General features: G+C 32.9%; 4 protein-coding genes across 4 annotated transcripts; all 4 read right to left on the bottom strand.

The window, feature by feature from the left end:
• Nucleotides 1–1,962: 1,962 nt before the first annotated feature.
• LOC128179416 (M-phase inducer phosphatase 1-like) lies at nucleotides 1,963–4,231 on the bottom strand. The gene is made up of 8 exons (XM_052846829.1): nucleotides 4,094–4,231; nucleotides 3,809–3,865; nucleotides 3,484–3,636; nucleotides 3,213–3,362; nucleotides 2,987–3,085; nucleotides 2,724–2,860; nucleotides 2,412–2,529; nucleotides 1,963–2,097 (listed from the first exon to the last, which is right to left on the bottom strand). The coding sequence occupies exons 1-8, from the start codon at nucleotides 4,229–4,231 to the stop codon at nucleotides 1,963–1,965; spliced, it is 987 nt and encodes a 328-aa protein (XP_052702789.1).
• Nucleotides 4,232–8,668: 4,437 nt separating this feature from the next.
• On the bottom strand, nucleotides 8,669–10,851 carry LOC128179723 (M-phase inducer phosphatase 1-like). The gene is made up of 8 exons (XM_052847263.1): nucleotides 10,714–10,851; nucleotides 10,421–10,477; nucleotides 10,104–10,256; nucleotides 9,835–9,984; nucleotides 9,600–9,698; nucleotides 9,345–9,481; nucleotides 9,041–9,158; nucleotides 8,669–8,803 (listed from the first exon to the last, which is right to left on the bottom strand). The coding sequence occupies exons 1-8, from the start codon at nucleotides 10,849–10,851 to the stop codon at nucleotides 8,669–8,671; spliced, it is 987 nt and encodes a 328-aa protein (XP_052703223.1).
• Nucleotides 10,852–13,372: 2,521 nt separating this feature from the next.
• On the bottom strand, nucleotides 13,373–16,977 carry LOC128181631 (M-phase inducer phosphatase 1-like). Its single transcript, XM_052850104.1, has 9 exons — nucleotides 16,840–16,977; nucleotides 16,552–16,608; nucleotides 16,217–16,369; nucleotides 15,949–16,098; nucleotides 15,713–15,811; nucleotides 15,450–15,586; nucleotides 15,140–15,257; nucleotides 14,793–14,833; nucleotides 13,373–13,512 (listed from the first exon to the last, which is right to left on the bottom strand). The coding sequence occupies exons 1-9, from the start codon at nucleotides 16,975–16,977 to the stop codon at nucleotides 13,419–13,421; spliced, it is 987 nt and encodes a 328-aa protein (XP_052706064.1). The 3' UTR covers nucleotides 13,373–13,418.
• Nucleotides 16,978–19,762: 2,785 nt separating this feature from the next.
• Nucleotides 19,763–21,948, bottom strand: LOC128179421 (M-phase inducer phosphatase 1-like). The gene is made up of 8 exons (XM_052846831.1): nucleotides 21,811–21,948; nucleotides 21,531–21,587; nucleotides 21,206–21,358; nucleotides 20,936–21,085; nucleotides 20,698–20,796; nucleotides 20,443–20,579; nucleotides 20,135–20,252; nucleotides 19,763–19,897 (listed from the first exon to the last, which is right to left on the bottom strand). The coding sequence occupies exons 1-8, from the start codon at nucleotides 21,946–21,948 to the stop codon at nucleotides 19,763–19,765; spliced, it is 987 nt and encodes a 328-aa protein (XP_052702791.1).
• Between the last annotated feature and the right edge of the window lie 1,192 nt (nucleotides 21,949–23,140).

The following is a 23,140-nucleotide window of genomic DNA, read 5'->3' as shown; positions in this document are numbered from 1 at the left end:
GTTGATTAAAATCAACTCCCAAAAAAGAGGCAAAGATTCACTGACAGAACAAAATGACACTGAAACCATTGTTAATGCTAGAGATTACATGTCCGAGTCGAACTGAATATGTTGATTTACATGTACCTTATCATATAGACATTAATTACATTTAGATACGATACTAGTATACATATTATCTTGTTAGTTGGACATTCAATGAAAATGCGGGCAAGCGATTAAATACATGTAATAAAATTATTTTTTTGTTGGCAAAATCGCTAAGCGGTACATAAATAAATGTGTGCAGACGATTATATTTCTTCTACTTGTTTCTATATAATTTATAAATTAAAACCTTTTGAAAATACGAAAACTAGAGCGGAAATAGAACAGAAAACAGCGCAGAATTTCCTGGATGCGGGAAAATATCTATAATATTATTTGTACAGATTTATTAAAATAAGAGCGTGTAGGATCCGACGATCAAGATATTTTATTAGTGTGACATAAAGGTCTGTAAATCTGGCTCATCGGTTTTTCACTTGAATTCATTTCCAACCCGGTATGGGCACTCCTCTGGGCAGCTTCCCTGCCCTGGTTCTTTTATACTGGTCAGTGAACAATGAACGAATAAACAGATAAGCGTCTTGCTTATATATGTATACATTTTTTAAAATTATGGCATCAAGTAAAAACCCAATGCGCTAAATAGTAAATATTTATGAAGTGAAATACTTCAATCTAAGTTCTTTCATTCTCTAAATTGACAGGGTAATTTTACGAAAAAAAAATGATCGCACCATACATCAAAATCAATTTACATTTTATTTAGTTCAATAACATATATGTAATTTTATTTGAAATAATATTAAATATGTCTATCATTCAATCATTCTATTATTGTTCGTTACCACCACATTTCATCCATTTTCGTGTCCATTTTGCTTCAATTTGTTAATTTACTGATAATCAATACAAAATCAATATACAAAGAAGAATAAATTTTGAAGACAAAAATGAAGAACTTGGCCTAAACATTTTTAACGCAGATTTAAAAATGGAAAAGTCATTTGAAGTCACTCGGAATGCCTCACGCGTTTTCTTATCATTATCATCCAGGTACTTTCATGTCTCATTACTTCAATCTAAAGTCTTCGTAGACATTTATTTTTAGCTGTGTATTGAAAAGAAATTTTCAGTTTTACTCAAACAATGTAATGAACTTCGTTTTATTACTAGCAATTAATTCAAGAGAATTTACTGCATAGCTATCTCTGAACAGAGTAATAAAAATATTTATCTATCATAATAATGTAATTTTTACATGTATGTTTTCCTCTATTAGTTAAGAAATTTTTAATATCATCCATATAAAATTAGAATGTGTAAACGATACTCAGTACAGTATCTCCACCGAAAACATTTTTTTTAATTTTTGTGCCTTTCAAAGCCTAACAGTTTTATACATTTTTGATAAGAAAGATTGAAAAGTGTATAGTTTAGAATCATCAAACAAGGAACAGAAATGAATGTGTATGAAATGTTAGGAACAATCTACATGAATACATGACAACTTATCAATCATAAAGAAAAATCAAGATCAATATTGTAAGTCATGTCTTTGTTCATGTACATCATATTTGCTTAAATATTATAATAATAACACTATATAAATAACAGAATCTTATAACAAATCAATAACATTGTAAAAAATTAGCACTTTGCGACAACAAATTTGGTAGGAATAATACAAATAGCTGTAACTCATAGAGGATAACAAATCGTACAACATTTTACAATATGATTTCATCAAATAGGAAAACTGTCATTTTTTACGATTTGTCTGCCTGAAACCAAATGTAACAAACTCAGCACGGTAGATGTAATAAGAATACATATTGTTTAGCTTGATACACTGCGATGTCATGTAGAAAATTCTGTCATTTCACAGTGCCCTCAGATAATATTATCATTTCCCAATCAGAAGAGACGCGATCCGGAAACACGACGTTTGGATCCTCCACTCCAAGACTTAGACTTGGACCGGAAGTGACGTAGATCGTCAGAGTGATCCTTGTGAAGCATCGGCGTGTATCCCATGGGCTTGCACAAGTTCTGATAAATAAAACAACACATAGATATGAGTGTTTAACATCATTTTAACTATCAAAATTCAGATCAGTCATATTTCTGATAAATGAAAATATCATAATTCCATCATTTAATACTATGACATGTACTGTGCATTATTATTGATCTAAATGCATCATCATATCATTTTAACTTAAAACAATGTGAACAATAAAGAAGTCTTGGTAGAGAACATAAAAATAATACTTATTTGTATATATTTGAGTTTTTGTACGCTGTGTAATGCGTATACATTTTACCATTATAATATACATGTACGTTGTTTAAGGTGCATTTACCTGGTGTGTCTGGTAGAAGTCCTTGAAGCCGTTATGCATGACGTAGATCTCAGGAAAGTTCAGGAATGGGTAGCTGTCCTTGTTCAGGTCACGGTCAGCTTTCCTTACATTACGACACCTGGAATTCAAACGGCGTATAAATAAATAGGTAAAGATATCAATAAACAAAAACATAAATGCATTACATAAAAATTATTCTTTGTTCACAAAAAATATATCGATGTTTAGGTAAAAGAAAACGTAGTTTAAAACCAAATTGAATCTTTATTCAAAACTTATATTGAATCAAGAATTTCTTATCAGGAAACTTACATCCTTGGTCCTCGCTCAGAAGAAAACTCGCAGTAGAAGATGACGATGTGGCGCTTGTCGCTGGCTGCAGTGCGCAAGCTCTGATGTTGACTCAAAATGGAGGGTATGTCTTCTGGTCGATGAGCGTTAATGGCGCCCTGTAAAAATAAATCACAAATAGTAGTTCATTATTATTATAATATATAATTCATTTAGTAGAAGAAAAAACTTTTTAAAATTATTCAGATTTATATGAATTGTTATAACTTGTTTACAAAACTTACCGGAACATGGCCGCCATTGTATTCATACGGGTATCTGCAGTCCACGATGAGGAAGCTGCCGATGGTGTCGTCATACTTTCCGGAAATTACGTCAACAACCTACAAGCATCAGGTTAATGTTGGTGCATTAAACGATTTAAATTGTAAGTATTTGTTTTATATTCGAATGTTGCAATATTATTTTTAGTTGTTCATAAATAATTATATTCTATTTTCAATTTCTTACCGTTTGATTGGTGATGCTCTTCAGATCCTGGTGTTTTCCGGGAATTGTGGGAAGGCTACATGTCTGACTTCCGTCTCCAATCAGGTTGGACTCCTCTACCATTCGTCCCACTACATCTTTGACTTCCTCTCGGTCTCCTAAAGGTTTATCCTGGAAAGAAAAAATCAATAATATCGTTAATGGCAATCTTTGAAATAAAGTATCTATACAATATTTTGAAAAATAGATCTACACTTTAAAATACCCTTGGAAATGCATGTATTCAACTTACGCCAAATGAAAGCGATTTATGGAGAGTCTTTCTACGTTCGGCAAACCTCGGGCGTTTTCGTGCAGATTCGTCCATCGGTTCCATCATTCTTTCGGATCTCTTCTTTGGTCGTTGAATCTCCATTGGAGAGAAGCATGCGAATGGTCTTTCCAACTGAAATTCAAAGAGAGTTATCTTAAATATTTGAAACATTGTAATTACCGGTATAAGTTTTTCTAATAATTATTGTTTATTTGATTATTTTCTTGCCAATGTTTGATTTTCTTTATTTCTTTAAGAATTCAAAATATAACTATTTATAAAGTTTAATGAAAAATGTTCATACCAATGAAGCGATCATAGACGAGCTGGTATCCTCATCTGATGTCAAATCTACAGCACACTGAAAAACCAAAACAAGAGATTACAATTGGCATTTCTCTCACATGTAATGACTATGATAAAAGTTACGGTGATATGTAGATGCAATGTTAAGAAATGCCATGAGGAGCTGGGACTTTTTTTTCTAATTTTCAAAATAAATTTCATTTTCCATAGACAGTTTCTTGTTAATTTCGGGAAGTTTGGGTGTATTATAATGTATCAAACACATATTTTCTAGAACAACTACCTCCATCCCTAAACCAGAATCGTCGTCTTCGTTCAGCGTCTGTTTGTCGTCGGCAAAAAGTGTACGCTTTGGTATCGGCAGGAAACCGAGGCCGAAGTCCGAGTCCATCACTGCATCCAATTTACCAGGGGTATACATGCTGACTTCTTCTACAAAAGAGAAAAAGTCAAATGTTATCGATCTGAATTCAATAACAAATGAGTAAATCGTGAACTGCTTTGATGAATAGATAATGCAAATAATAAATTTATATCTATTCTTATTTTCTTACATTTGCTCACAGTTTCTTTCTTGAAAACGTTTTGAAGAATTATGATTTTTGCAGGAAGCAGCGTGTATATATGCGATTTTTCCGCCAAGCAATGATGCAGAAAAAACTTCTCCAATTAAAAGTCTGGAAATTTTGACATGTTTACAAGCGGCATTCGAATTTTAATCCTTTAATCCCTAGCCCGTTAATTCGCTCTTGCCCCTGTTAAAATATTGTAGACTAATTAATAATTTAACGGTACAGTGGAGGGCAATATTGCACAGTAGCGGTGCAGTATTGCCCCGAAGCTTAACACTAATAGCATTGCCCTGAGCTTGTTTCATCTAATCAAGTGATTTAAATATTGAAAATTATTAAAACATTTTACGGTCAAATAGATAGAGCTAAATCAAAAACATACGATATACCATTACATGTAGGAACTATTAAGAAAAATAATGCATGAAAAGAGTGAGTCAATATTGGCTTTCTTTCTTGTGAATTGCCAATACTTTAAAGTTGTAATAGTAAATATTGATGGGTTTTGTGCAAAAATATTTATAATACATAACTTAGTATATACTAGTAAATATATGTACAAAACACGGTAGATTTTGTAAACACACAACAATTTTTCTTTGTAACATAGCTCAGTTATCAATGTCTACACCTTTACATTTTTGTTTTTTTAAGTTTGTTATATTATATTATATTATATTCCTTATCATTTGTTGCATTAAGATATGCTTCTTTCAATTTTGATCGAGATATGAATTTGGTCAAATCTATTTTTGTGTTGTGACTTATGGATCTCTCTGGCTCGGGATTAATTTTTAACAACCTTGTAACACACGTGTCAACTGCTTGTTTGACTTGTTTTGAAATGTACCAAAAGGGTTAGGGAGATATCGTATAATTTCAGTAAAACTGGTTTTGATGACATAGCAGAACCAGCCTTATTGCACGTCGAACAATACTTGATAGACAAGTAAATGTGTGGCAATAACAGGCTTCCCCGGGATATAACATTAACAGTGTTTTCCTTAATTTTTTTTCCATATTTATCATTTTACTTTCCCTATTTCAACCCAATGTTTTTTTTAGAACGTGGTGATATTAACGTTGAGTGTATAAATGAAATCTAATTTTTAATTATAATGTAAATAACGAATTTCTAGCTTAACCAAAAAAAAAAAAAAAAAAATAAAAAAAGATAATCGGATTTGATTACATGAAACTAAAATTTTAGATACAGTATACTATGCCTATGAATCCAGGTCTTTGTACGTGCAGAAAAATTTATTGTACAAATTTGTAAAGAGTGAAGCACAAAATATACATGAAAAAATGGTAAAACGAATGCCCACCCACAGCATAAAATGACATTAAAGCCTGTAAGTTATCACAGTGTTCAAAAATTGGGTGTGCATAAAGACGTTCGATTAGAATAGAATCTGCTGAAGCATCAATTTATTTCACAGATTTTAAAAGTATTACAAATCGACAAATTGATAATATATATTCATATTTCAAATATTTGCGATATTTACTGTTTAAGCGGGTTCTTTGATTATTCGCTTTTAAATCCGACATGCTTTTGGTCCTTAATATCTCACCCATCCAGGCGAGTTCTTCAGAACAATGTAATTTTATAACATCCGATCCATGAACTTACATTTCTATGCTTTATTCAAGGTTTCTCTTACTTATTTTTCATCTTATTTTTGGTGAACTTGAAAGGTTGAATATTTGAAATAGAAATATCAAATTAAAGAGACACAACAGCTCATATTGCGCTAATACATGTACCATGAAATGAAAAATTTTCCATGAATTTTGCTGCGAAGTTGAAAGTATGAACATTGCTAAAGGTATGCTCTGTAAAATATGAAGAATCTCAATTTATCGCTAAAATAAATAATTCTAGACGGCCAATAGAATAAATATTGCAAGCTTAGCCTTTCGTTCAACAGTGCATGGGCATATATTGTAAAAATTGCGACATTCAGTGTGAAAAGAACAGTAATCTTGACAAAAATGGAGACAAAACTCCAGTGCGAACTATTTTTCTCGTAATACATTGTTAGATATATTAAATCTGGTATGTTTGCTTCAGTTGCCATTGTATTCTAAGTATTTTACGTTTCATATTCCTCAAATGATTTCAATACATTTTTACCTCAAAATTTAGATAACAATAAGCGTATATAAAAGTCGGTGACAATATTGAGGGGTGCCTGGATAGCGAACTTATATCTCACACCAGACCACACCAGACCATGTTGACACGGGGGGTGGGGGTGGGGGCCACATCGTTCACTCGCGCGCTCTCATACAGACACTGGGGTCCAAGCGCAGGGGAAGTCACTCAATAGGTTACATGTACGAGGGTTGTTCGGAAATTATTGAGACAAATCGATTATTTTTTTTTCTAAGTGACGAATTTTGGTGAAAATTGGCATAGACACTGAAGAAACACCAACAAATAATAAAACAAAGTAATATTAAGAGAATATTTAATATTTTGTTTACGACAGTAGATAAAAAAGTCGGTGGTCGGGGTACCCGGCGCAGCCATGAACTCGGAGATTAAACAACTTAAACATCTACTTTATAAGTGTCCGTAGAATTTCAGTTAATGATAAAAGAAATCAAATTAAATATGTTCATTTTGCTATTCTTTGCGACTAACTGTTGATTAAGTTTAAGTGATGTTCGAGTTGAAATACGGACATGGTACACATATATTTACCAAACAATAAAAATCTGACAACGACTTTACATTGAATTTTGACGTCAAGGCGGCGCAACGAAAACCATTAAACTGGTGGAAATCTCAGAAGAAGACCTTTTAAAGCCACGCAATTGCGTAAAAAACTATACGATGACAAGACAAGGTATAGAACTTCAGTTCATCATATTTTTTTTCACTGATTGTTTAACTAGAACTAGGCCAAAGGGATTAATTAACAACCTTTGACACACTAACTGTTGTCAACAGTTCTAAAATATGTAAAAAATGACTGCAGGAGACATTCACAGTACATGTAATTAGACTTTCGGGTAAAAATAACTCGATTTTTTCTCTAAAAAAACAAGAATGAGAGATAATGTAAATGATGACATCTTGAAATTAAAACAAAAGATGAGAAATAAAGAATAAATCTTATTTCAGTTCGTGTGTAAGGTGTTTAAAACACGGGAGCAATAAGAAGCGTTAAAATGACGTTGCGAAAAGTTTGCGGTTGCGCCGGGTTACAGGACGAAGGCATTTTGGTCAGCTTACTAGGAATGATCTATTAATGCAATGAACAAGAAACTTGTCACTTTGATAAACTCTATCCTGATTTACGTTTTGGTAAAATTTCAAGAGTTTATCTTTTTTACTAAAAGAATAAGAGAAAATGTCTCAATAATTTCCGAACAACCCTCGTAACAGTGTAACGAGGTGATAAACAAGGGGTTATAGAGCGGGCAAACTATTCCTTATGTTATGATAATGTTAAAAAACAATGTATATTTCGTAAAATGATACGAAGCAATAAATATACATGTATGTATAACTGAACTTTTTAAATTAAGTACATGTAGTTATGTGGAAATACGACGTTAAGAAATGTATTCCATAATACATGTACATGTAGTAAATATATTGACAATGTATATTTTCCTTTGTTAGTTGAGAAAATTAAAAATGTCTTCACTATGGAATAAGGTTTAATGAATGTTACATTTTATAGCCACTCTTATCTCAATCGACAAACCTATTTTCTTAATTATTACTTATAGTGCCTTTCAGTTAATAAGTTCACAATCAGCAATAAATGGAGGAAGAGATGGGTTCAATTCACAAACACGAAAACATTCAGAATAATGCTATAAAATGTAATCCTTTCCTCTGATACTATATATTTATTGGTGCTAATATTTCACACTTTGAAAATATCAAACGCAGCATTATAAGTCATAGTTTTATTATTTATTCATTATATACGCATATAAATATAATAAATAATAACAACAAATAACAAATCAATAACAATGTAATAAATTAGCACTTTGTAGAAACAAGTTTGAAAACAACTGAATTTAAATACAATGTACAGCGGTTCTCAAATTGTACAACATATACAATGGGTTTTTATCAAAGAAAACTCTTCATTCACTCACAGCGTCTTTGTAAATACATTTAGCAAACTCAGGACATTGTCTTGCGATAACAATACAAACATCTGATTCCAAAACAAACTACATGAAACAGCATGACATCACCAATAATTCACTATTAAACAATTCGTCCCTCAGATTGCTATAACGTATTAGGATCAGAAGAGACACAGTCCGGAAACACGACGCCTGGATCCTCCACTCCAGGACTTGGACTTTGACCGGAAGTGACGTAGATCCTCGGAATGATCCTTGTGAAGCATCGGCGTGTAACCAATGGGCTCGCACAAGTTCTGGAAAAAATCAAAATAACATGAATGTCAGTCATTAATGAATAATTACATTTTCATACATTATTTTCTATAAAAGTATGTATAAAACCATGCATGATACGAGCACTTAAAATCAGTTTTCCTGCAATATTCGCTCATTTTAAATTGCATTTGTATATATAATAAGCGACATAAAAGTATATCTAATCCATTGTTTTGACAGAAATAGGTTTTCGACAATTTGACAACTGAATTTACCTGGTGTGTTTCGTAGAAGTCCTTGAAGCCGTTGTGCATGACGTAGATCTCAGGAAAATTTAGGAATGGGTAGCTGTCCTTGTTCAGGTCACGGTCTGCTTTCCTTACATTACGACACCTGGAATTCAAAAACGTATATATAAGTAAAAATATCAATATACAAATGATTATACATGTATGCATTACATAAAAAATTTTCTTTGTTCCACAAAATATTTCATTGTGTCAAAGAAAACGTAGTTTAAAACAATCTTTATTCAACACTGATACTGAATCAAGATGTATATCTTATCAGGAGACTTACATCCTTGGCCCTCGCTCAGAAGAAAACTCGCAGTAGAAGATGACGATGTGGCGCTTGTTGCTGGCTGCAGTGCGCATGCTCTGATGTTGACTCAAAATGGAGGGTATGTCTTCTGGTCGATGAGCGTTAATGGCGCCCTGTAAAATAAAATCACAAATAGTAGTTCATTTTATATAATTCATTTAGTAGAACAAAAAACTTTTAAAAAATTATTCAGATTTATATGAATTTTTATAACTTGTTTACAAAACTTACCGGAACATGGCCGCCATTGTATTCATACGGGTATCTGCAGTCCACGATGAGGAAGCTGCCGATGGTGTCGTCATACTTTCCGGAAATTACGTCAACAACCTACAAGCATGACAAAAAAATCATGTTAAGGTTGGTGCATTAAACGATTTAAAATTGTAAGTATTTGTTTTATATTCGAATGTTGCGATATTATTTTTAGCTGTTTATATATTATTTTCCATTTTCAATTCATTACCGTTTGATTGGTGATGCTTTTCAGATCCAGGTGTTTTCCGGGAATTGTGGGAAGGCTACATGTCTGACTTCCGTCTCCAATCAGGTTGGACTCCTCTACCATTCGTCCCACTACATCTTTGACATCTTCTTGGTCTCCTAAAGGTTTATCCTGGAAAGAAAAATCATTTATCTTGATAATGGCAATCTTTAAAATAAATTTTCTGTACAAAATTATGAAAATTAGATTTACACTTTAAATACCCTCGGAAATGTATGTATTCAACTTACGCCAAAAGAAAGGGACCTCTGGAGGGTCTTTCTACGTTCGGCAAACCTCGGGCGTTTTCGTGCAGATTCGTTCATCGGTTCCATCATTCTTTCGGATCTCTTCTTTGGTCGTCTAATCTCCATTGGAGAGAAGCATGCGAATGGTCGTTCCAACTAAAATTCAAAGAGAGTTATCTTAAATATTTTAAACATTGTTATTATAAATTTTTCTAATTGTTGATTTGATTATTTTCTTGCCAATGTTTGATTTCTTTTTCTAATTTCTTTAAGAATTCAAAATATAACTATTTATAAAGTTTAAAGAAAAATGTTCATACCAATGAAGCGATCATAGACGAGCTGGTATCCTCATCTGATGTCAAATCTACAGAACACTGAAAAACCAAAAGAAGAGATTACAATTGGCATTTCTCCCACATGTAATGACTATGATAAAAGTTACGGTGATAAATGTAGATGCAATGTTAAGAAATGTCATTAAGAGCTGGGACTTTTTTTTCTAATTTTCAAAATAAATTTCATTTTCAAAAGACAGTTTTTTGTTATTAATAATTTCGGGAGGTGTGGGTGTATTATAATGTATCAAACACATATTTTTAAGAACATCTACCTCCATCCCTAAACCAGAATCGACGTCCTCGTTCAGCATTTGTTTGTCGTCAGCAAAAAGTGTTCGCTTTGGTATTGGCAGGAAACCGAGGCCGAAGTCCGAGTCCATCACTGCATCCAATTTACCAGGGGTAAACATGCTGAATTCTTCTTCAAAAGAGAAAAAAGTCAAATTTTATCAATCTGAATTCAATAAAAAATGTGTAAATCGTGTACTGCTTTAGTAAATAGATATTGCAAATAATGAAAAGCGTCTCTTATTTTCTTACATTTGCTCACAGTTTCTTTCAAACGTTTAGAAGAATAATGATTTTTGCAGGGAGCCGCGTGTATATATACTATATTTTACGCCAAGTAATGATGCAGAAAAAACTTCTTCAATTAAAAGTCTGGAAATTTTGACATGTTTACGAGCGGCATTCGAATTTTAATCCTTTAATCCCTAGCCCGTTAATTCGCTCTTGCCTCCGTTAAAATATTGTAGACTAATTAGTAATTTAACGGTACAGTAGAGGGCAATATTGCACAGTAGCGGTGCAGTATTGCCCCGAAGCTTAACACTAGTAGCATTGCCCTGAGCTTGGTTTGATCTAATCAAGTGATTTAGATATTGAAAATTATCAAAACATTTTACGGTCAAATTGATATAAATAATTCAAACACATACGATAAATAATTAGTAACTATAAAAAAAAAATAATAAAAAGAGTGATTCAAATATTTGCTTTCTTTCTTGTGAATTGTCAATATTTTGAAGTTTTACTAGCAAATATTGGTGGGGTTTGCGCAAAAAATATTTATAAACAGTAATACATACATATAACTTAGTGCACACTATTACAAAATGTACATATACATGTACATGTATATATACAAAACAATAAATTTTGTAAACATACAGCAATTATTTTTTGTAATAAAGCTCAGTTATCAATGTCTACACGTTTACATTTTTGTTTTTCTTAAATGTGTCATATTATTCCTTATCAATTGTTGCATTAAGAACTGTTTCTTTCAATTTTGATCGAGATATGAATTTGGTCAAATCTATTTTTGTTTTGTGACTTATGGATCTCTCTGGCCCGGGATTAATATGTAACAACCTTGTAACACACGTGTCAAATGCTTGTTTGACTTGTTTTGAAATGTACCAAAAGGGTTAGGGAGATATCGTATAATTTCAGTAAAACTGGTTTTGATGACATAGCAGAACCAGCTTCATTACACGTCGTACAACACTTGATTGACAAGTAAATGTGTGGCAATAACAGGCTTCCCCGGGATATTACATTAACCGTGTTTTCCTTAATTTTTTTTTCCATATTTATCATTTTACTTTCCCTATTTCACCCCACGTTTCTTTTAGAACGTGGTGATATTAACGTTGAGTGTAGAAATTTTATTTTTAATTATAATGTAAATAAGAATTTCTAGCTTAACAAAAAAAAAGATACTCGGATTTGATTACATGAAACTAAAATTGTAGATACAGTATACTATGCCTATGAATCCAGGTTTTTGTACGTGCAGAAAAATGCATTGTACAAATTTGTAAAGAGTGAAGTAAAAAAAAAATACTTGAAAAAAAATGTAAAACGAAGCCCCACCCACAGAATAAAATGACACTAAAGCCTGTAAGTTGTCGCAGTGTTCAATCAAAGTACTGAAGAACTGACGGGAGTTGATTATGTCGATGTTTATTTATTTTAAAGTCAATGATGTGTTATTTTGCAAGACAAGTTCATTTAGTTTCTAAATTGAATTACGCACATTTTTATAATTTGAATTTTTGGACTTTTTCGACAAGAATATCGAGAAACCCCCATTTTATAATCATGTTAAATAATATTTAAAGATAAAATCAATTCAATCAAACTATGCATCAGTAAAAGAAATATTTCTAAAAAATTGTATGGATCCAAGCAATATTGAACTTTTGTCTCGTGCAACCAAACGCTCGGCTGACACCGTAAATCTCCGACAAGGATTTACGGAGACAGCCGGGCGTCGAGTTAAACGAGACTACATTGAACTTTGGCGTTTGAACTATTTGAATTGGAATGCATAAATGATATTCAGTTTTTAAGCCAGTACGTTATCTCTGCCGCAAACATTTTTGTAAATTGTTGTGCCTTCCAAAGCCTATCAGTTTTGTATATTTTTGATAAGAATGAATAAAAGGGTAAAGTTTAGAATCGCGAATTCGAAACAGGGAAAGAGTTGAATGAGTGTATCAAATGTTAGACTATCTCCATGTATTCACGAAAACTTATCAAACATAAAGCAGAATTAAGCGCAATAGTGGAAGTCATGGCTTTATTCATGTTCATCATATTTGCATAAATATTATAATAAATAATAACAATATAAATAACAGAATCTGATAACAAATCAATAACAATGTAACAAATTAGCACTTTGTTGCAACAAAGTTGGTAATCCCAGGAAGGTACCTGGCGAAAGGAAAGGAACAAAACAAATAGCTGTAACTCATATAGGGTAACAAATCGTACAACATTTTACAATATGATATCACCAAATAGGAAAAGTGTCATTTCCTACGAAATGTCTGCCTGAAACCAAATGTAGCAAACTCAGCACGGTAGATGTAATAAGAATACATATTGTTTAGCTTGATACACTGCGATGTCATGTAGAAAATTCTGTCATTTCACAGTGCCCTCAGATAATATTATCATTTCCCGATCAGAAGAGACGCGATCCGGAAACACGACGTTTGGATCCTCCACTCCAGGACTTAGACTTGGACCGGAAGTGACGTAGATCGTCAGAATGGTCTGTGACAATCACTGTTCATATCGAACACACCCGATTTTATTTTTCCCATCATTCTTTGCAACGTGCTTGGCCGACCCTAACAATAGGCGCTAAGATATACCCGGCCGAGCTGTCCAGCAATAAAGACGTGCTTAGTGTGTGAAGGGGGTATCGTGTTAGAAGCCTGTGTGGCATGTTTTAGTTTCACAAGTTCAGCATTTGACGCGGACACGGATAGCTGACCGTGGTAAGTATTTTTTTTAGTTTGGTGTAGTTTATTTGTAAATTTTTGCCTTTTTATTAGTATTACGCAGTCGTCCTATAAAGTCACCTTGACCATTGTCCACTGTAGAGTTACCTGTGTGTTCACTGATGTGTGACTTTAGCGAGAGTGTTTAAATGGAATTCGTCTTTTTCTATAGTACAGTTTTTGCTATTGCTGTATAAAGAAACGGTGATTTAAAGGGCTATTTTCTATGCGTTATTTTATTTTACAATTTATTGTCACTTTTTCCACTTAACTACTTGGGCGGGAGTGCGTCACCGGAAGTCTCAGACGCCATATTGTTTACTGTAAACAAATAACTTAGTTACCATATACTTACAATATTTTGAGATGTTGCCTTTAATATAATACTATTTATACATTATCATAGTTTGATACTATCAGTGAGATACTTATATGATGTATTATACAATATTGTTTTTATTATGGTGTTATGGTGTCACTTGTACACTTATTGTAGTGTCATATTGTTGATGTTGAGAAGATGATGATGTTATGGTGAAGTCGATGACGATGCGATGTTCATGTTGATGACGCTGATGATGTTATGGTGATGATGACGACGACGATGATGATGGTCATGTCGATGAAGATGATGTAGATGATGTCGTTCATGGTGACGTCGGTGATGATTATGAAGTAGATGATTATGGTGATGACGATGATGTCTATTATGATTATGGTGTTGTATGCGATGATGTTGGCGATAGTGTCGATGATTATGATGGTGATGATGATGATTGTGGTGACGAAACTACTCTAGTTGTAGTTGTCCGTAGTTGGTCCAGGACTACAGCCCCGGAGATTCGGACACTCTTCTAATTTATTTTTGGTCATTTGTATAAACATCATATTTTTTCTTGTTGAGTGAAAGGTGTGTGAGTGTTTGTGTGGTTTAGTGTTTATATTTCTATCTTTTCTTTCTTTCTCTTATTTTTTTTGTTATTAAATTTCGTTAAATTTAAGATGTCTTGTTGTTGTTTGGAGTAGCCTCCGCTCATCCCGTTACATGGTCCTTGTGAAGCATCGGCGTGTAAGCTTGGGGCTCGCACAAGTTCTGATAAATAAAACAACCACAATGATATGAGTGTTTGACATCATATAAACTATCAAAATTCCGATCAGTCATATCTCTGATTAAATGAAAATATCATAATTCCATCATTTAATACTATTAAATGTACTATGCATTATTATTGATGGAAATGCATCATCATATCATTTAAACTTAAGACAATGTGAACAATGAAAAATTCTTAACAAAAGACATTACTTTATACTTCTTTGTATTTGAGGTTTTGTACGCTGTGTAATGCCCATACATTTTACCATTATGATAATACGTTGTTTAAGGTGCATTTACCTGGTGTGTCTCATAGAAGTCCTTGAAGCCGTTATGCATGACGTAGATCTCAGGAAAGTTCAGGAATGGGTAGCTGTCCTTGTTCAGGTCACGGTCAGCTTTCCTTACATTACGACACCTGGAATTCAAACGGCGTTTAAATAAATAGGTAAAGATACCAATATACAAATAAATTAATGCATTATATAAAAGTTATTCTTTGTTCAACAAAATATATTGATGTTAAGGTCTAAAAAGACGTATACGTAGTTTAAAACAATCTTTATTCAACACTCACACTGAATCAAGAATATCTTATCAGGAGACTTACATCCTTGGTCCTCGCTCAGAAGAAAACTCGCAGTAGAAGATGACGATGTGGCGCTTGTCGCTGGCTGCAGTGCGCATGCTCTGATGTTGACTCAGAATGGAGGGTATGTCTTCTGGTCGATGAGCGTTAATGGCGCCCTGTAAAATAAAATCACAAATAGTAGTTCATTATTATTATAATATATAATTCATTTAGTAGAACAAAAAACTTTTAAAAATTATTCAGATTTATATGAATTTTTATAACTTGTTTACAAAACTTACCGGAACATGGCCGCCATTGTATTCATACGGGTATCTGCAGTCCACGATGAGGAAGCTGCGGATGGTGTCGTCATACTTTCCGGAAATTACGTCAACAACCTACAAGCATGACAAAAATATCAGGTTAATGTTGGTGCATTAAACGATTTAAATTGTTAGTATTTGTTTTATATTCGAATGTTGCAATATTATTTTAGTTGTTCATAAATAATTGTATTCTATTTTCAATTTCGTACCGTTTGATTGGTAATGCTCTTCAGATCCTGGTGTTTTCCGGGAATTGTGGGAAGGCTACATGTCTGACTTCCGTCTCCAATCAGGTTGGTCTCTTCTACCATTCGCCCCACTACATCTTTGACTAGTTCTTGATCTCCTAAAGGTTTATCCTGGAAAAAAATCAATAATCTTGTTAATGGCAATCTTTGAAATAAAGTATCCATACAAAACTATGAAAATTAGATCTACACTTTAAAATACCCTTGGAAATGCATGTATTCAACTTACGCCAAATGAAAGCGATTTCTGGAGGGTCTTTCTACGTTCGGCAAACCTCGGGCGTTTTCGTGCAGATTCGTCCATCGGTTCCATCATTCTTTCGGATCTCTTCTTTGGTCGTTGAATCTCCATTGGAGAGAAGCATGCGAATGGTCTTTCCAACTGAAATTCAAAGAGAGTTATCTTAAATATTTGAAACATTGTAATTACCGGTATAAGTTTTTCTAATAATTATTGTTTATTTGATTATTTTCTTGCCAATGTTTGATTTTCTTTATTTCTTTAAGAATTCAAAATATAACTATTTATAAAGTTTAATGAAAAATTCAAAAATGTTTGCATACCAATGAAGCGATCATAGACGAGCTGGTATCCTCATCTGATGTCAAATCTACAGCACACTGAAAAACCAAAACAAGAGATTACAATTGGCATTTCTCTCACATGTAATGACTATGATAAAAGTTACGGTGATAAATGTAGATGCAATGTTAAGAAATGTCATGAAGAGCTAGGACTTTTTTTTTCTAATTTTCAAAATAATTTTCATTTTCGATAGACAGTTTCTTGTTAATTTCGGGAAGTTTGGGTGTATTATAATGTATCAAACACATATTTTCTAGAACAACTACCTCCATCCCTAAACCAGAATCGTCGTCTTCGTTAAGCGTCTGTTTGTCGTCGGCAAAAAGTGAACGCTTTGGTATCGGCAGGAAACCGAGGCCGAAGTCCGAGTCCATCACTGCATCCAATTTACCAGGGGTATACATGCTGAATTCTTCTTCAAAAGAGAAAAAGTCAAATGTTATTGATCTGATTCAATAACAAATGTGTAAATCGTGAAGTGCTTTGATGAATAGATAACGCAAATAATAAATTTATATCTATTCTTATTTTCTTACATTTGCCCACAGTTTCTTTCTTGAAAACGTTTTGAAGAATTATGATTTTTGCAGGAAGCAGCGTGTATATATGCGATTTTTCCGCCAAGCAATTATGATGCAGAAAAAAACTTCTCCAATTAAAAGTCTGGAAATTTTGACATGTTTACAAGCGGCATTCGAATTTAATCCTTTAATCCCTAGCCCGTTAATTCGCTCTTGCCTCCGTTAAAATATTGTAGACTAATTAGTAATTTAACGGTACAGTAGAGGGCAATATTGCACAGTAGCGGTGCAGTATATTGCCCCGAAGCTTAACACTAGTAGCATTGCCCTGAGCTTGGTTTGATCTAATCAAGTGATTTAAATATTGAAAATTATCAAAACGTTCTACGGTCAAAGAGATATAAATAAATCAAAAACATACGATATATAATTAGAAATTTTAATAATAATGTATGAAAAGATTGAGTCAGTATGGGCTTTCTTTTATTGTGTATTGCCAATACTTTAAAGTTTTAACAGTAAATATTGATGGGTTTTGTGCAAAAATATTTTTAATACATAACTTAGTATATACTTGTAAATAAATGCACAAAACACGGAAGATTTTGTAAACATACAGCAATTATTCTTTGTATAATGAACCTCAGTTATCAATGTCTACACGTTTACATTTTTTTGTTCTTAAATGTGTCATATTATTCCTTATCATTTGTTGCATTAAGAAATCGGTTTTTTTTTTAATTTTGATCGAGATATGAATTTGGTCAAATCTTTTTGTGCTGTGTCTTATGGATCTCTCTGGCCCGGGAATAATATTGAACAAACTTGTAGCATACGTGTCAACTGCTTGTTTGACTTGTTTTGAAATGTACCAAAAGGGTTAGGGAGATATCGTATAATTTCAGTAAAACTGGTTTTGATGACATAGCAGAACCAGCCTTATTGTACGTCGAACAATACTAGATAGACAAGTAAATGTATGGCAATAACAGGCTTCCCCCGGGATATTACATTAACCGTGTTTTCCTTAATTTTTTCCCATCTTTATCATTTTACTTTCCCTATTTCTAACAACGAACCCCCACCCCCAACGTTTTTAGACCGTGATGATATTAACGTTGAGTGTAGAAATCTAATTTTTAATAATAATGTCATGTTGTAAATTTTGAATTTACTGGGTGGGTGTAAATACAAAATTTACAACTTGTAAATTTTGTATTTACACCCACCCAGTAAATTCAAAATTTACAACATGACAATTATGTAAATAACGAATTTCTGGCTTAGCCACAAAAAAAAAAAGATTCGCGGATTTGATTACATGAAACTAAAATTTTAGATACAGTATACTATGCCTATGAATCCAGGTCTTTGTACGTGCAGAAAAATGTATTGTACAAATTTGTAAAGAGTGAAGTAAAAAAAACATACTTGAAAAAAAAATGTAAAACGAAGACCCACCCACAGAATAAACTAACACTAAAGCCTGTAAGTTATCACAGTGTTCCAAAAAATTGGGTGTGCATTTAAAAAGACGTTCGATTAAAATAGAATCTGCTGAAGCATCAATTTATTTCACAGATTTTAAAAATATTACAAATCGACAAATTGATAATATATATTCATATTTCAGATATTTGCGATAGTTACTGTTTAAGCGGGTTCCTTTGATTATTCGCTTTTAAATTCGACATGCTTTTGGTCCTTAATATCACACCCATCCAGGCGAGTTCTTCAGAACAATGTAATTTTATACCATCCGATCCATGAACATACATTTCTAGGCTTTTTTCAAGGTTTATCTTACTTTTTTTACTGAAGCCAGATCATAGGGCTGGCAAACTATTCCTTATGTTATAATAATATTAAAAACAATGTATGTTTCGTAAAATGATACGAAGAAATAAAGATATGTATAACTGAACGTTTTATAGCAAGTTCATGTAGTTATGTGGAAATACGACGTTAGGAAATGTATTCCATAATAATTAATATATTGACAATGTATATTTTCCTTTGTTAGTTGAGAAAATTAAAAATTTCTTCACTATGGAATATGGTTTAATGAATGTTACATTTTATAGCCACTCTTATCTCAGTCGACAAACCTATATTCTTAATTATTACTTATAGTGCCTTTCAGTTAAATAAGTTCACAATCAGCAATAAATAGAGGAAGAGATGGGTTCAATTCACAAACACGGAAACATTCAGAATAATTCTATGAAATGTAATCCTTTCCTCTGATACTATATATTTATTGGTGCTACTATTTCACCCTTTGAAAATATCAAACGCAGCATTATAAGTCATAGTTTTATTATTTATTCATTATATACACATATAAATATAATAAATAATAACAACAAATAACAAATCAAAAACAATGTAATAAATTAGCACTTTGTAGAAACAAGTTTGAAAACAACTGAATTTAAATACAATGTACAGCGGTTCTAAAATTGTACAACATATAAAATATGTTTTAACAAAGAAAACTCTTCATTCACTCACAGCGTCTTTGTAAATACATTGAGCAAACTCAGGAAAGTTCTTGTGATAACAATACACACATCTGATTCAAAAACGAAATACATGAAACAGCATGACATCACCAACAATTCACGATTAATCAATTCGTCCCTCAGATTGCTATAACGTATCAGGATCAAAAGAGACGCAGTCCGGAAACACGACGCCTGGATCCTCCACTCCAGGACTTGGACTTGGACCGGAAGTGACGTAGATCCTCGGAATGATCCTTGTGAAGCATCGGCGTGTAACCAATGGGCTCGCACAAGTTCTGGAAAAAATCAAAATAACATGAATGTCAGGCATTAATGAATAATTACATTTTCATACATTATTTTCTATAAAAGTATGTATAAAACCATGTATGATACGAGCACTTAAAATCAGTTTTCTTGCAATATTCGCTCATTTCAAATTGCATTTGTATATATAATAAGCGACATAAATGTATATCTAATCCATTGTTTTGACAGAAATAGGTTTTCGACAATTTGACCACTGAATTTACCTGGTGTGTTTCGTAGAAGTCCTTGAAGCCGTTATGCATGACGTAGATCTCGGGAAAGTTCAGGAATGGGTAGCTGTCCTTGTTCAGGTCACGGTCTGCTTTCCTTACATTACGACACCTGGAATTCAAAAACGTATATATAAGTAAAAATATCAATATACAAATGATTATACATGTATGCATTACATAAAAATTTTTCTTTGTTCTACAAAATATTTCATTGTGTAGGTCAAAGAAAACGTAGTTTAAAACAATCTTTATTCAACAGTCATACTGAATCAAGATTTATATCTTATCAGGAGACTTACATCCTTGGCCCTCGCTCAGAAGAAAACTCGCAGTAGAAGATGACGATGTGGCGCTTGTCGCTGGCTGCAGTGCGACTGCTCTGATGTTGACTCAAAATGGAGGGTATGTCTTCTGGTCGATGAGCGTTAATGGCGCCCTGTAAAATAAAATCACAAATAGTAGTTCATTTTATATAATTCATTTAGTAGAACAAAAAACTTTTAAAAATCTATTCAGATTTATATGAATTTTTATAACTTGTTTACAAAACTTACCTGAACATGGCCGCCATTGTATTCATACGGGTATCTGCAGTCCACGATGAGGAAGCTGCCGATGGTGTCGTCATACTTTCCGGAAATTACGTCAACAACCTACAAGCATGACAAAAAATTAATGGTAATGTTGGTGCATTAAACGATTTAAAATTGTAAGTATTTGTTTTATATTCGAATGTTGCAATATTATTTTTAGTTGTTCATAAATAATTATATTCTATTTTCAATTTCTTACCGTTTGATTGGTGATGCTCTTCAGATCCAGGTGTTTTCCGGGAATTGTGGGAAGGCTACATGTCTGACTTCCGTCTCCAATCAGGTTGGTCTCCTCTACCATTCGTCCCACTACATCTTTGACATCTTCTTGGTCTCCTAAAGGTTTGTCCTGGAAAGAAAAATCATTTATCTTGTTAATGGCAATCTTTAAAATAATGTATCCATACAAAACTATGAAAAATAGATCTACACTTTAAAATACCCTCGGAAATGTATGTATTCAACTTACGGCAAATGAAAGCGATTTCTGGGGAGTCTTTCTACGTTCGGCAAACCTCGGGCGTTTTCGTGCAGATTCGTTCATCGGTTCCATCATTCTTTCGGATCTCTTCTTTGGTCGTCGAATCTCCATTGGAGAGAAGCATGCGAATGGTCTTTCCAACTGAAATTCAAAGAGAGTAATCTTAAATATCCTAAACATTGTTATTATAAGTTTTTCTTATTGTTTATTTGATTATTTTCTTGCCAAGGTTTGATTTTTTTTTTAATTTCTTTAAGAATTCAAAATATAATTATTTATAAAGTTTAATGAAAAATAAAAAGTTTTTTCATACCAATGAAGCGATCATAGACGAGCTGGTATCCTCATCTGATGTCAAATCTACAGCACACTGAAAAACCAAAACAAGAGATTACAATTGGCATTTCTCTCATATGTAATGAATATGATAAAAGTTACGGTGATAAATGTAGATGCAATGATAAGAAATGTCATGAAGAGCTGAGACTAATTTTCAAAATAAATTTCATTTTCAATGGACAATGTTTATTGTTAATTTCGGGAGGTGTGGGTGTATTATAATGTATCAAACACATATTTTTAAGAACATCTACCTCCATCCCTAAACCAGAATCGTCGTCCTCGCTCAGCGCCTGTTTGTCGTCGGCAAAAAGTGTACGCTTTGGTATCGGCAGGAAACCGAGGCCGAAGTCCGAGTCCATCACTGCATCCAATTTACCAGGGGTATACATGCTGAATCTTCTACAAAAGAGAAACAGTCAATTGTTATCGATCTGAATTCAATAACAAATGTGTAAATCGTGTACTGCTTTAGTAAATAGATATTGCAAATAATGAATAGCTTTTCTTATTTTCTTACATTTGCTCACAGTTTCTTTCAAACGTTTAGAAGAATTATGATTTTTGCTTGGAGCAGCGTGTATATATACTATATTTTACGCCAAGCAATGATGCAGAAAAAAACTTCTCCAATTAAAAGTCTGGAAATCTTGACATGTTTACAAGCGGCATTCGAATTTTAATCCTTTAATCCGTAGCCCGTTAATTCGGTCCTGCCCCTGTTAAAATATTGTAGGCTAATTAGTTATTTCACGGTACAGTGGAGGGCAATATTGCACAGTAGCGGTGCAGTATTGCCCCGAAGCTTATAACACTAGTAGCATTGCCTTGAGCTTGGTTTGATCAAATCAAGTGATTTAAATATTGAAAATTATCAAAACATTTTACGGTCAAATTGATATAAATAAATCAAACTCATACGATAAATAATTAGGAACTGTAAAAAAAAATAATAAAAAGAGTGAATCAAATATTGGCTTTCTTTCTTGTGAATTGTCAATATTTTGAAGTTTTACTAGCAAATATTGGTGGGGTTTGCGCAAAAAATATTTATATACAGTAATACATACATGTAACTTAGTGCACACTATTACAAAATGTACATACACATGTACATGTATACCGGTATGTACAAAACAATAAATTTTGTAAACATACAGCAATTATTTTTTGTAATAAAGCTCAGTTATCAATGTCTACACGTTTACATTTTTGTTTTTCTTAAATGTGTCATACTATTCCTTATCATTTGTTGCATTAAGAACTGTTTCTTTCAATTTTGATCGAGATATGAATTTGGTCAAATCTATTTTTGTTTTGTGACTTATGGATCTCTCTGGCCCGGGATTAATATGTAAAAACCTTGTAACACACGTGTCAACTGCTTGTTTGACTTGTTTTGAAATGTACCAAAAGGGTTAGGGAGATATCGTATAATTTCAGTAAAACTGGTTTTGATGACATAGCAGAACCAGCTCTATTACACGTCGTACAACACTTGATTGACAAGTAAATGTGTGGCAATAACAGGCTTCCCCGGGGTATTACATTAACCGTGTTTTCCTTAATATTTTTGTCATATTT

Source organism: Crassostrea angulata, chromosome 4, assembly GCF_025612915.1.
Source record: "Crassostrea angulata isolate pt1a10 chromosome 4, ASM2561291v2, whole genome shotgun sequence".
NCBI classification, from domain to species: domain Eukaryota; kingdom Metazoa; phylum Mollusca; class Bivalvia; order Ostreida; family Ostreidae; genus Magallana; species Magallana angulata.
The sequence above is the reverse complement of the archived record's forward strand: the minus strand, read 5'-3'. Positions and strand labels throughout refer to the sequence as shown.

What these genes read in the sequence shown, in the direction of transcription:
- LOC128179416 (XM_052846829.1), bottom strand. Translation starts at nt 4,231, where the DNA reads ATGTATACCCCTGGTAAATTGGATGCAGTGATGGACTCGGACTTCGGC. An exon ending in AGAGCATCACCAATCAAACG is followed by an intron (nt 3,086 to 3,212) that starts GTAAGAAATTGA and finishes TGATGCTTGTAG; the next exon opens with GTTGTTGACGTAATTTCCGG. An exon ending in ACTTCTACCAGACACACCAG is followed by an intron (nt 2,098 to 2,411) that starts GTAAATGCACCT and finishes TTTATTTATCAG; the next exon opens with AACTTGTGCAAGCCCATGGG.
- LOC128179723 (XM_052847263.1), bottom strand. Translation starts at nt 10,851, where the DNA reads ATGTTTACCCCTGGTAAATTGGATGCAGTGATGGACTCGGACTTCGGC. An exon ending in AGAGGTCCCTTTCTTTTGGC is followed by an intron (nt 9,985 to 10,103) that starts GTAAGTTGAATA and finishes TTTTCTTTCCAG; the next exon opens with GATAAACCTTTAGGAGACCA. An exon ending in AAAGCATCACCAATCAAACG is followed by an intron (nt 9,699 to 9,834) that starts GTAATGAATTGA and finishes TCATGCTTGTAG; the next exon opens with GTTGTTGACGTAATTTCCGG.
- LOC128181631 (XM_052850104.1), bottom strand. Translation starts at nt 16,977, where the DNA reads ATGTATACCCCTGGTAAATTGGATGCAGTGATGGACTCGGACTTCGGC. An exon ending in CGTCTATGATCGCTTCATTG is followed by an intron (nt 16,370 to 16,551) that starts GTATGCAAACAT and finishes TTTGAATTTCAG; the next exon opens with TTGGAAAGACCATTCGCATG. An exon ending in TCTGAGCGAGGACCAAGGAT is followed by an intron (nt 15,258 to 15,449) that starts GTAAGTCTCCTG and finishes TTTGAATTCCAG; the next exon opens with GTGTCGTAATGTAAGGAAAG.
- LOC128179421 (XM_052846831.1), bottom strand. Translation starts at nt 21,948, where the DNA reads ATGTATACCCCTGGTAAATTGGATGCAGTGATGGACTCGGACTTCGGC. An exon ending in CGTCTATGATCGCTTCATTG is followed by an intron (nt 21,359 to 21,530) that starts GTATGAAAAAAC and finishes TTTGAATTTCAG; the next exon opens with TTGGAAAGACCATTCGCATG. An exon ending in ACAATGGCGGCCATGTTCAG is followed by an intron (nt 20,580 to 20,697) that starts GTAAGTTTTGTA and finishes TTTATTTTACAG; the next exon opens with GGCGCCATTAACGCTCATCG.